This window comes from Schistosoma mansoni, chromosome 2 (assembly GCF_000237925.1).
Source record: "Schistosoma mansoni strain Puerto Rico chromosome 2, complete genome".
Classification (NCBI taxonomy): Eukaryota; Metazoa; Platyhelminthes; class Trematoda; order Strigeidida; family Schistosomatidae; genus Schistosoma; species Schistosoma mansoni.
Window position 1 is genome coordinate 33,686,563 of NC_031496.1, and position 14,351 is coordinate 33,700,913.

At 35.5% G+C, this 14,351-nt stretch overlaps 1 protein-coding gene across 1 annotated transcript in view; it reads right to left on the reverse strand.

Moving 5' to 3' along the window:
- Smp_131640 (rna-binding protein musashi-related) overlaps window positions 1–8,971 on the reverse strand; it is a gene marked incomplete at both ends in the record, with an annotated part of 58,640 nt that extends 49,669 nt beyond the window's left edge. The window contains 2 exons of the mRNA XM_018796435.1: window positions 722–770; window positions 8,534–8,971. Coding sequence (XP_018650648.1) covers window positions 722–770; window positions 8,534–8,971 — 487 coding nt within the window. The remainder of the gene's footprint in view (window positions 1–721; window positions 771–8,533) is intronic.
- Between the last annotated feature and the right edge of the window lie 5,380 nt (window positions 8,972–14,351).

Genomic DNA, 14,351 nt, shown 5'->3' on the forward strand with positions numbered 1-14,351 from the left:
CACAACAGACTTGGTTGAACTCCACTGGTCACTGCTTCTCAGTAGAACTCCTGGAAATATCTCTTGAAGTCAGTTACTAGTGAGCATATGATTAACGTTAATAAACTTAGAACTATACACAGCTGAATTTTAATGAGGTCTTTTTGAATATGGATAGATGGTAGAGAAGATTTGTAGCTCAGATGTATGATTTTGATGGAGTTTTGTTCTCTTACTTGGATGGTTTGGTCGTGGAGCTTTCATCGTCTTTCTGAAAGACATTTCACTTCTATCCGAAGTTTGTGCTAATGATGTCGTTGAGAAAGGCAATGAAGGCTCCACGACCAAACAATCCAGTTCAGAGAACAAAATTCCATCAAAATTTGTATAGAAATGTATAGCATACTTATTCAAAACTTTTTAGTCATTACTGAGCAACCACACTATTATCTAGAGTTGATATGAGTATCATTAAACTTAATGATGATCAAATTACTATTAGATTGCCAAAAGTAACGATCTAGACAATAAAGTCCTTGATTCTATCATCTTCCGGGTTATAGCCGTTTATTGCTGATAAGTCCCTTACTAGGCCGAAGTAGGTACTCAGTCGTAAGTGAATTTTCCTGAGTATCTTGCCAATATTCTTTTCTCTATGTAAACAGTTTTCTATTTATCACAAAATTTATAAGAAATAACAAATTGTAAAGAAACCCATCGTATTTATTAAACCAAAACTAACCTCGGTGACGACTTGTTGCTTTGTCCATCATTAATTCACATGTTTCCACCTAAAGTTAAACAAACACAAAGATGGTGTTGTATGTACCTTGGGTAAATAAGTGTTAAATAATTCAGATTATGTACATAGTTTATAAAACACAATATTTGTTGTAGAGCTTTTTAGTAGTGTAAACTATTTTAACTAATTGAAAGCTTGAGTCAATTGAAGCTAGACCACCAGGGAAAATCTGAAAGCACCGAACGGCCGGAGTTGGACATAAACACCATCGGATGCCGGCTCAGTGGTCTATCAGTTAAGTGCTCTGGGTCCTGGGTTTGAATCTCGCGAGTGCTTCTCACTAGAACTCCAGGAAATACCTCATGGAGCCAGTCACTCCTCAGCTGAGGAGTCCCACATTAGGACGAAACGGCCGTATAAGGCTTCCAGGTTTTCCCTAGTGATTTGGCTTCAATTGACTCACGCTTTCAACTATGAAAATACTAAATCTCCACAAAAAACCCTTTCTGATAATATTTTTAAATAAGTTCACTAAATCACGAATTCAAAGTAAACCTTTTGTAGTTAATTGGATTCTTGATAAATGGTGCTTATTGTTTCCAATAGGAACACAATTGGGCGAGAGTATAATTTATGGACGAACCAATCAGATTTAAGATAACAGATCTCGAATTTTGGCGCGAAATTCGCTTATCCATTTGGATAAATAGATTTTTAACATTTAAGTGGATATCAGTTGGTGATGAAAACCCCGAAATCTAATTCTTAAACTTGACCATCAACTGTAAATCATAATTATAATTACGCATACCGGTTTATAACTCTCATTTGTTCCTGGTTATTATGTGGACACTCTCAAGGTGACTTATAAATAAATAACATGATACGTAATGATAAATTATTCATGACGATTCTGAGGTACCTCATATCAGAATGGTCATTTCAATTCCAGTTTGTTTTTTACATTCAACTATGAGTAAGTTCACATAACATTTCCTTGATTATTAGAAGAGGGTTTTGTGGAGATCTTAGTAATTTTATATAGTTGAAATCATGAGTCTATTGAAGGTAGACCACCATAGAAAACCTCGAAGCACTGGACGTCTGTTTCGTTCTATTGTGGCTTTCCTCAACAGTGCGCATGCACGATCCCACCTCGCGAAATTCGAACCCAGGACAGGATCGTTGAGGAGTCCAACAGTAGGACGAAACAGCCATCCAGTTCTTCCAGGTTTTTCATGATGATCTAGCTTCAATGGACTCATGATTTCAACGATATAACATTTCCTTGATTGTGTTTGTATGATATCAAATAAAATTCATCATTTCAATAACTGATCATTTACAAGGTTAACTAAGAATTTTTAACAATTAGCACCACAACAACAACAACAACAATCCAATATTTATTTCATCTCATAGTTTATGGGAAGAAAACTAACTTCAGTTCATTAATGAATTCCATTATGAACTGCTGAAGTTCTAAAAAAAATGTCTTAGACAACTGTTATCTCCATCGCTTTTTCTTTCTTTCCTTTCTGTTTTTTCTTTAAAGGGTATCTCATTTACAAACATTGTATTTAATTTATGTTGAATGTAATTTGTTTAGACTATTAAATTAAACAAGACAGTTATCTTTTTCTATTTCTATTCTTTAGCCTATTGGATTAGACTAGATTTAATCCTTTCATTTTTGTGGCTTAGAATGAGACAGTAGTTATTCCCTGTTAAAGATTAGAATGAAAAAGAAAGTCTACACTGTTTAATCTGTTTTCCCAAAATCATAATCATAATAGTAGGGAAAATAATTATACTATCAGAGTAGGATTTAGGGAGATTGTAGAATCCTCATAACTCCGCCTGTAACTTCTCCGACGGATACTGCCATTCCCAATCCCGGATAAAAGAGCGTAGGATTCGGCATGCGCTTAGCGAGTCCCGTAGAAAACTAACTCGCTAAAAAAACGCTAAAACGCTAGAATCCTCATAGTTTAAATCATGAATTGATCTTAGCTAAACTACTACTGATTATGCAACTTCTGGAGGTCTAGTAAGATTTGACCAATGGATGCCAACCTTGTTGGACGTTAGTCTGTTTTCCACTTCAGGTAAAGGATAAGGATTGTATAGTATTGTGAATGAATTAAAGTTAAACATTTAAACCATTGGATATTGGCTCAGTAATCTTAAGATCAAGCCCACGTCATTAAACCGAAGATCCTGGGTGTGGTTACTGGTTTTGAAGTTGTGGATGAGCATTGCTAGAGAATACTGTGTGAAACAATCATCAATTGGTACCAGGTTTTCAGTGCCGGTTTAGGTAAGATTAGTTTGTGATTTAAACTATGAAGATAATAATAACAGATTTGTTTAACATAGTAAATGGTAAAGTAAATAAACACACAAATACGGTAGTTGTTATGACCTCGAGTGTATATCAGAAAGATCCATAATGACTAATAACCGTAAAAGATAGGTTGGATGTCGTGGAAAGATATAATATTGAAGTTGAGATGAACTGTGATCAGTAAGAGTATGAAAACTAAATTTTCAAGAGTAGATACTACTAAACATAAACTCATAGGAATACTATGAGAATTCATACACTCGTTTAAATATATGATTCACATTGAGCGGAAAAAGTGACGATATGACAGATATAAAAAGTATTTCAAGCCGAAATTCCCCATAACGTCATGGATTGAAACAGAAATAATTTCAAAGTTTCATCAGGAACTCTAGTCCGAACTGGTACAGCCAAAAAGTGCAAATCGAAATTGTCGAAGGTAGATATAGTTGAAGAGAATATATGGGTCTATTGTTTCAAATTGTGTACAAAATGAGTAATTTGACATTGCTGGAAATATTTCAGTTTCAATGATACACTTAGCGTACAATTTCTTTGAAACTGTTCTTTCAGTATTGTTTACAAGTTTTAGTCAAAGCCTATTGTACGTAATTATAAATGGTTGGGTCACGTGTTACTTATGTCTGAACACCGATTACCACGACGCGCAATGCTGGCTAGTATTGGGGATGGTTGGAAGAGAGCTACAGGCGGCCAAACCAAAACGTAGCATCAGTGCTTGAAGTCACTAGCCTCTAGTCTGAGCCATGATAGTAGATGCAGACTACTTGGTTGGGGTCCGTGCGTCTATCGTAACCAATGGTTTGAAACTCTAGGTGACATGGCTCAGAATCGATCACAATGGCGCAGGTGTATACATTGTTTGTCTTCCCTTAAACCTTAAGATTAAAATTGCTTCATATCTGTCTTTCTTCGTGTACTATATCCCTACATACAATCTTTCTTTTATATATTACCGCCATTAAACTAACTACTTCTATGAATTCGGTGTTCATCTTGTTGCATAAATTAAATACATGTTGTGCTAACGAGGTATGGCAACTTGGACCGATGCATATATGTTCCTGGTCCTACGTTGTAGCTGACTGACTGACTGATTGATTGTATTGAACATATACCGTGCGTATTGCCTCGATATAGCCTTAATTCACCTACATTATAAGCAAAGATGGATAGTAGCTAGCGGTGGAATTTAAAGTTCAACCCATTGCACAAGCAAGTGGCTATCATTTCACACAGTAGCTGAGTGGATAACGCGATAGCGTTTGAAGCGAACGATACTGAGTTCGAGTCCCAGAACAGATACATTAAGCTGACGAGTCCCAAATAGAACAAAACGTGCGTCCTGGATTCCACTGCTAGCCACTAACCATCTTTGCTTATAATGTAACCAGATTTTTTTTCAATGAATACTAAAAATCAGTAGTATGAAGAAATCTCTTTATCAAGTAGCCTGTTAAAATACTCAGTCAACTTATTTTATGACTATTAACTTATTATCAGAAGGGGGTTTTGTGGAGATTTCAGTAATTTTATATAGTTGAGATCATGAGTAAACTGAAGCTAGACCACCATGGAAAACCTGGAGGCACTGGACGCGCGTTTCGTCTTATTGTGGGACTCTTCTGCAGTGTACATCCACGATCTTGCCTCACGAGATTCCAATCCAGGACCTATCAGTCTCGCGCGTTAACGCTTAACCACTAGATCACTGAGCCGGTCAGCATCCAACAGTGTTAATGTCCAACTTCAACCAATCCACCAAATTGAGCAACCATTCACCAATGTCTTCAGTGAGTTGATATCTCCCAACAGACCTGATTGAACTCTACTGATTACTGCTTTTCACTAGAACTCCAGGAATTACCTAATGGAGCCAATCACTTATTGTAATAAACTTTCTTTCTTTTAAATAATCTAATTATGTAAATCGCAAAATGCATGACAACTGTTTTATAAAAAAAAGTTTAAAAATATTATGATACTATATATTGTAAGATAAAAACAGAAATATCATAGAAGGGGGGGAAGGGTGATGTTGGTGTGTTTTTCTTTTTTGTCAATTTTTTTTTCTTTTTTCATTTTTTTTTTGACGTAACCACAGACATTTTATGTTGTCTGTGTAAATTGTTAGAAGTAGACTAAAGTTATAGATTAATAATAGATAAACATTGTTTAGATGTATAGACATATTGTATGCAGTTTCTATGGCCCTAAATCTGATTTCCGGTTTGAAGGTTAAGTGTTTGAATCATGTCGAGATTACTGGTTTATTGGTCTTTAATCTGACTCAAAGTTGACTGTGTAAATGATTGTTATTGAAATATTCATATTAGCTATCCTCGTCTGTAATTATCCACTTCATCCGCGTTAATGAATCACGGAATTCAGTCAGTCAGTCAGTCAGTTAGTCAGCTACAACGTAGGACGAAATTACATTAGTCAGATACGAGAATAGATTTTGAAAACGTTTTTTTTTGTATAATCGTTGAACGGATAACGAAGCAAGACAAAATGGCATGCAATGGAGTAGGTGAATGAGACAACTCAATTAAACCAAGCGTGTATCGATATTTATGGTCACACATGAGTAACCTATAGACATGTGATGAGTAAGATAGGAAATACGCACACATACTCTAACATAAAATCAATCAGGGTTGACAAGCGAATAGTTGACAAGGTCAAAATGTGAATCAAGTAGAGTGAATAAATTGGCTTATTCAGAAGTTAGAATAAGTTATCTGGGCTTAACATAGTAACCAATATCATATTGTCTTTTCATAGTTGAAATCATGAGTCAGTTGAAGCTAGACAACCATGGAAAACCTGGAAGCACTGGACGGCCGTTTGGTCCGATTATGTGACTCCTCAGCAGTGCGCATCCACGATCCCGCCTCGTGAGCGAGATTCGAACCCAGGACCCAGAACACTTAACCTCTAGACCCCTGATACCTAATACAGTGATATAAACTTCTCGTGAGGCGTGATCGTGGATGTGCACTGCTGAGGAGTCCACAATAGGACGAAACGGCCATCCAGTGCTTCCAGGTTTTTCATGGTGATTTAGCTTTAATTGACTCATGATTTCAACTATGAAAATCATAAATTAAATGCATCATTTGCAAATCTTCCATCAATTGTACGTTTATATTCTGTATGATTTCTTTCCAGTTCACAATTCCTTTCTACTTTTTTTTCCTTCTATTCTCTTCAACTTGATCTTTTAAAATTTCTATTGCAAAGTTCTCCACTTCCTATTAGTGTTACATACTACTTATAATCTGTAGACATAAGTAGCATATATCATAATATAATGATAATAATTAAAGTATTTGGAAATAGTAAGATATAATTTAATGATTTAAGAGATGATTGATAATTATGTGTTAAGTCTAGTATGATAATTTAACGTCAGTTATTTTGACTAACAATAAGTTAAATTCACTTAGCATTGTTTGTTTAAATCTTCCCATTGCTGTTTAGGACTGCAACTGGTCAGTCTCTAATAGGCATATGTGCATGCTATGCGTATTGCCTCAAAATAGCCTAAATTCACAAGCACGGTAAGCAAAGATGGATAGTGACTAGCAGTAGAATCCAGGATGCGCGTTTCGTCCTACTTGGAACTCGTCAGTTGGATATGTACAAACTTTTGTTGTACAAGTTGCAAAAGGCTCAATCAGAGACACCGTGGTTGCTGGCAATATGCAGCTAAGAGAATGTACATTATTTAGATGTCGATTTATTGGACCGCTAACTTTTAACTGAATACAATCTATTTAAGTTGTAATGAGTTACATTGTAAATCTATCCACTCTTGTATCTAACTAACGAAAGAAACCTATTATGTTACTGAAGAGGAAAGAAGTAAAGAAAAGGAAAACTCCTGTATTTGGTACCACTGATCTTTTGACATTGGTTTTTTTTTCTTTTCTAAACATTTGTATCTTTATGTAATGTCTTTCATTACCAGCATATGTTCATGAAGTTCCTTTTTAAGATCAAATATAAATAAATACGTACAATAGGATGAAATGATTGCCAAAAACAATCTGAACTATACTTGATTTGTCTTGAATATTTGAAAATCTTATCAGCAAATTCAATTACTACGATTTCCACAAACTTCCATCCTGGTAACAACCATCATGTGCTCACTAGTGATCGACTTCAAGATAAATTTCCTGCAGTTCTAGTGAGATGCCGTGACCAATGGGATCGAAGTGTATGCTGTGAGGTAGTTACTCACTGGGGACAATAGTGGAAGGTCGCGCATTATCGTGGATTAGTTGAAGACAGATATTACTACTGTTGAATGACGGCTTAAAGGTCTAGAGGTCAAGTGTTCGTACACGAAACCGAAAGTCTTGGGTTCGAGTACCATGTGCGAGGTCATGAGTGAGTAGTTCTGAAGAGTCCCACACTAGGACAAAACGGTCATTCAATGCTTCCAGATTCTCTATAGTAGTCTAGATTTAATCGACTTATAAAAATATTCAACCATTAAATAACATTTTGCTAAAGATAATTAAGTTTCAAAGTTGATGCAATTGGTTCTCTTTACAAACTTAAACGAAGTAAGGTGAATAATATTTGCAGAATACGATGAATTCATTCTACTGGTTTTGTTCAAATCTCAGAGTTATTTGCTCATTTCCAGGACACACATTATTCAAAAGTATAATCTTTTTAATTCATAAGTCAATTGAAACTAGACTACCAAGGAAAACGTGGAAGCATTGGTTTAGCTTCAATCGACTGATGAATTGGACTATAAAATTACTAAGATCTCCACCGAACCCCTTCTCATTATAAATATTTGAGCTAAATTGCAATGAATAGTCATTTAAATTTCGGTGAAAACATGATTATTTTTCAAGCTTTTAAATGTAGCTCCTCCGGGGGCTACTTCCAGTCCCAAGCCCGGGTAAAGGAGGAGGGTTGGGCATGGGGTTTAGCGACCCCATCCCATAGAAAACCAACTCGCTAAAAAAAACGCTAACCAGAAAAAAATGTATTCAAACCATTTAAATGTATATAAGTACTGTTTCTTTATTACATCAGGTAACAACCGTTTTGGTCCATTCACAAATGGAGATCACGAAAGAACCAATTCATTGGATACACATATCATGCGTCTTATAACAAAATCATACTAAGTGCTCCGGTGAGAGACTGGTAGTTCCTGGGTTCGATTGTCGCTCGAAAGGCGTGATCGTGGATGCGCACTGCCAGTGAGTAGTCCCATAATAGGACGAAACGGTCATCCAGTGCTTCCAGGTTTTCCATGGTGTTCTAGCTTCAATTGACTCATGATTTCAACTATGAAAATCATACATTAAATGCATCATATGCAAATCTTGCATCAATTGTAGTTAGCACAATAATTATATATCAATAAATAACAATATATACGTCAATATACCAACTTTATTACTTACTTTACCGAATTCACTAAAAAATGTTTTCAGTTCATCAGCTGTAGTTCCAGTAGAAACACCACCAATAAATACTTTTTTTGTTCTAACTAATGCTTGTGCTGCTAATAATGTAGCTGACCAATGATCTAATGCTAATGGACTGTTAATAGGACTATTAGTTGATGAATTAGAATTTCCATAACATGGTGATTGTATTCGTGTAGTAGTAGTAGTAGTATTAGTAGTCGTTGTTGTTATTGTTGTGGAGGAGGAGGATAAATTCTTTTCTTTAATATTATGATTCATATATACTGGATCCACATTACTATTAGTAGTATTAGTATTAGTAGTAGTATGAATAGTAGTATTATTATTTAATGATATTCCCAAATCTGATGAATTGATTGAAGGTAGTGATAGATGAAATGTTAAAGGTTGTTGAAGTTTTACATCATCCATTAACATAATTACTTGATTTCTTTATTGTATACGCTTGAATTGATAAAATCACTGATAGAATCAATAATAGATCGTTTGTGAACCCCAAAATTACGTAATCACAGAAAGGATTAGTAAACTGAAAGACGCCAATATAGTTTATAATCCTCTAATATATATATATATAGGTCTATGAGTTCTGTATTGTAATTTCCAAAAGGACCAACAATGTAGAACATGCACAAGTGGTAAGAATGTTGTACTGTAAGTTTTTTTCTTAAAACATTCTATTGACCTAGCACAATGACGACATAAGTGTTAGAATGATCGGCATCTGTGAATGACGCGAACATACTATGCCAACATACACACACTCACTCACACACACACTCACATACACATACATACACCTACACAATTTCTAACCTCATCAATTTTCCTTTTCTTTTACCTAACTCTAACCCTAACCCTAACAACAACAAAATAAAATGATTATCATTTTATTTGGTTATTTGTCATGGTATTATTGGTTTTGTCATTAAAAATTATGATTACTTCAATTTGATTGGTTGAAAAAAATTCATCCAATCAGATTTAAGTATTTTATTATATTTCTGGTAGAATCTGATGAAAAGGTAAGCAACCAAGTTAACATACCAACGATATTATATAGTTAAGATCATGAGTCAATTGAAGCTAGACTACCATGGAAAACCTGGAAGTGCTAGACGGCCATTTCGTCTTATTGTGGGACTCCTCAGTGACAGTGCGAATCCACGATCCCGCCTCACAAGCGAGATTCGAACCCTAGACCAACTAGTCTCGCGCTAGAGCACTTAACTGATAGACTACTTAGTCAACTATATAAGATTATTAAAATCTTAACAAAACCCCCTTCTTATACCAATGACATCTTTATGTTGGATACTAAATGAAATAAAGTATTACGAGTAGTATAATTACAAATCTTTTATCTTCTTTTTGTAAAATAAAAGCCCGCATTCAATGAATGACCATAATTATAAACAATAAAAAAATAATAAAAATAAAACCCCCCTTGACATTCAATTATATTCTTATTTGGATTTGATTTATCAATCTAATTAGTGATTATCTAATCATTAATAAGAAACAGGTTATCATTAGTTACTATGCGGGTTTGTTCTATTACCAAAATATGATTTGAGTAAATTAGTCAATTATAATAATATAGTATTATTATTCATGTTTACAAGTGATCAAAATAAAGTTAATGTGCATAAATAAATAGCACAGCATGATTGCACAGCATGGTTGAAGCTATACCACTATGGAAAACCTGGAAGAAATGGATGGCCGTTTCGTCCTATTGGGGGACTCCTCCTGGAGTTCAAGTGAGAAGCAGTACCTAGTGAAGTTCAACCAGGTCTGTTGAGAGATGTCAACTCACTGAAGACATTAGTAAATGGCGGAAGTTAAAAATTAATACCGTTGGATGCCGGCCAGTTCAGTGGTCTAGAGCTTAAGCGTTAACGCACAAGAATGATAGGTTCTGAGTTCGAATCTCGCGAGGCAATATCGTGGGTACGCACTGCTGAGGAGTCACACACTGGGATGAAACGGCCGTTCAGCGCTTCCAGATTTTTATGGTGGTATAGCTTCAGTTGATTCACGATTTCAACTATATAAAAAAATTACTAAAATTCTCCACAAAACCCCTTTCTGTTAATTACGAATAGTTGATTCTAATAACCGTTTTTTATGATAAACAATATATTGACAGTTTATTTCACCATTAAATATATAAATATGGTTACGAAGAGGCATCAAATATATATGCATCACATTGCGTCATTCGATTTTTGTGTACGTTTGGATACTGTTCCGGTGCCCAAGCCGAACTAGATGGTTTTCTTCGGAGACCACACACGGAGCTTTCCATCTAGAAGTCTAATCCACAAGGAAGTGGAGCAATGTTAGGAGATGCTGTCACATAGTAGCCAATGATCAACAATAGGTTTATAAACCATTTGTCCCCTCAAGATTCTGGAGCTCATGTTCATCATTGGTTTGGAATTAGTGTTTTACAATTCCCCTAGGTGGATCATCGACATCCATCAACCCAGTTAAGGCAACGGAGATCCGCCTTTCGTCCTCTTAATTTCGTAAACAATACCCCCCTCTTAACGAGGAGCACTTCTCTTACAGTAGCTGTATACACGTGGCCATGTAAGAGTATTTCGAGAGTGAGAGCTGACTCTCCCCACTCTCAACCGTATCAGACATTAGGGAGCTATCGTGACAGTAAATTTATTTGTATATTTTCGGTGATATTATGGAAAATTGTTAACCATCAGTGAATTACAATTATTTTGAATCTATACTTTTGTTACAAAGTTTACAGTTACCTTTAATATTCCATTTTTTGTATCATTTAGGGTTTCATTTTCAGATTCCTAATACATCGCCTTTCATCATGTTAGTTACCAGTCATAACCTTATAATAATACGCGTGGTCATATAAGAGTATTTCGAGATGAAAAGCTGACTCTCCCCACTCTCGACCGTATCAGGCATAAGGGAGCTCTAGTGATAGTAGATTTATTTGTATATTTCCGGTGATATTATGGAAAATTGTTAACTGTCAATGAAGGTGTTCATCGCTAACATCATATACATATACGTATGTCTTGGTTACTGTTTCAGACAAACTGTACCCTATTACATAACAATATTCTAGATTTCATAATAATTATAGTTTCCTTTTTGCCTCCATTATTGTTGTCATTTGTTATATAAACATTTATAGACCTAGGATACTTTAGATATTTTCGACTTTATGTTATCTCATTATTCACATTTATTTCTTTATCCAATCTAGTTGTCATCATCTTTTGAAATATCATTTGACTATACAGACAACTATTATGTAGATAGTTACATACTACACAATGGTTATGTAGTGTCCGTTACTATGTTAATTCCATATAACTTATTCTAGCTTCCAGACATGTCAATTTATTCATTCTTCTTCAGTCACATTTTGACCTAGTTAATTATTCATTTATCAACATTGACTGCTTTTATATAAGCGTAACTGTGTTTGCACTTATTATCCTATTCATCACATATCTGTAACTTAATTTTGTTCGGTTATGAATATCGATTAATGCTTGATTAAATGGAGTTGGATCATATACCTCCACCGCGCACCATCTCGCTTCGCTCTCTCTTCTTCACTACCATCGCTACGTCTCCTTGATTATCTGTTCCGATCAAAGATTGTGTGAAATATATGTATTCGAAATTCATTCTCGTATTCGACTTATTTCATTCCATTATTCACCAATGCGATTAAAGTCGATGAAATATACCAGGATAGCCGACATGTGTATTTCGATGACAGTCAGCACGCAATCCAATTACAGTCAGATATAGGGCCACTAAAGTTATTCCGTGATTTTGTAGGGCAAATAAAATGTCACTGAACCCTAGCCAAATCATCCGGTAGTTGGCTCACTAAATATCGAACAGATCATCGATCCCCATCAAGGTCAAGGACAATCAACACACGTCAGTAAATCATACGCCATGGACTGGCGCATGCTGCAGTTATTCTACTTTCGTTTGTATCTACTTTAACTAATATATTCCTGTAATAACGTCCTTTGTGTTGTACAGTCTTCAAAGCCTCCGTCGTTCTTTTGATGCGTCGATGGGTCAATCCACATAAGGTGCTGATCACGAGGTGTGACTTTGAAGTTAGTTTGTTCATTACACCTTTCCCGTCTAATTCGAGTACGCCTCCAATCATTCGACACAGATCATCAACGTTGATGGTCTACAATACAAAACAAAACAAAATATCTATGATCATTGAAATTTCAGTTGGTCAGTTGCATCATTCATTACATTTACGTCTATATACATTTACTAGAAGTATATAAGTAGCATTTTGAATTGTCTGGGTTTTTTTTCTTTCTTTTCGATTCCCTTAAAAATGCCAACCTTCATTAGTCCTACTTGGTGTTAATCATAGAAATTTTAATTTTTCTGTCAGTAAAATTTTTTTCTTCAAAAACAAAAAAAAACCTGAATAGTTTTACGACCATTACAACGAAAAAAAACTAAAAAAAAGAGAACAAACATATGATGCTGGGGGGGAGGGGGTAGTTTCAATCTAAACTGTTAGTTAATAAAAGAGAAGAAAAAGCGAACACCAACCCATAGAAGACAAACTATTATCATAATTTTCATTTTTAAAATAATCATAGACGTAAATTACATCGTATTCATTTTAATTAAGTAAAATTATAGAATTCAGTAACCATTTTCAATCGATAACTTATGTAGAATAGGCAAAGATGGTTAGTGGCTAGCAGTAGAATACAGGACGCGCGTTCCGTCCTATTTCGGGCTCGTCAGCTGGATGGACCTGCATCTCAGCGTTGATGTTCATTCTGGGACTCGAACCCAGTACCTTACGCTTCAAACTCCATCGCGTTATCCACTCAGCTACTCAGCCCAGATAGCCACTTGCTTGTGCAATGGGTTGAAGTTTAAATTCACTTGGTATTGTTTGCTTGAATCTTCTCATTGATGTTCAGGACTGCAACTGGTAAGTCTCTAACTGGCATATGTGCATACTGTGTGTATTGCCTCGATATTTTCTTAATTCACAAGCATTATAAGCAAAGATGGATAGTGTCTAGCAGTGGAATTTAAAGTTCATCCCATTGCACAATCAAGTGGCTATCGTTTCACAGACATCTTTGCTTATAATGCTTGTGAATTAAGAAAATATCGAGGCAATACACACAGTATGCACATATGCCAATAAGAGACTGACCAGTTGCAGTCCTAAACATCAATGGGAAGATTCAAACAAACAGTACTAAGTGAATCATGTAGAATAGTTATGAGAGGTATGTATAGGTTTATGTTTCTCAATTCATTGTTGATAAATGTATTATTTTGATTTTACGGCTGAAATCATGTGTTAATTGAAGCTAGACCACCATGGAAAACGTGGAAGGACTGGACGGTCGTTTTGTTCAAGTGTGTGACTCCTCAGCAGTGTGCATCCACGATCTAACCTCGCGAGATTTCAACTATAATTTTACTAAAATTTTCACAAAACCTCCTTCCGAAAATAATCATATGCTCACTAGTGACTGATTCCAAGAGGTGTTTCCTGGAGTTCTAGTACGAAACAGTGACAAGTGGAGTACAACTAGGTCTGTTATGAGATATCAACTCACTGAAGACAATGATGGATGGTTGCTCAATTTTGCGGATTGGTTGTATCTAAACATTAACAACGTTGGATGCCGGCAGTCTCAGTGGTATAGAGGTGAAGCGCTAGCGTTCGAGACTGATAGGTCCTGGGTTGGAATTTCGCGAGGTCGGATCGTAGATGTAC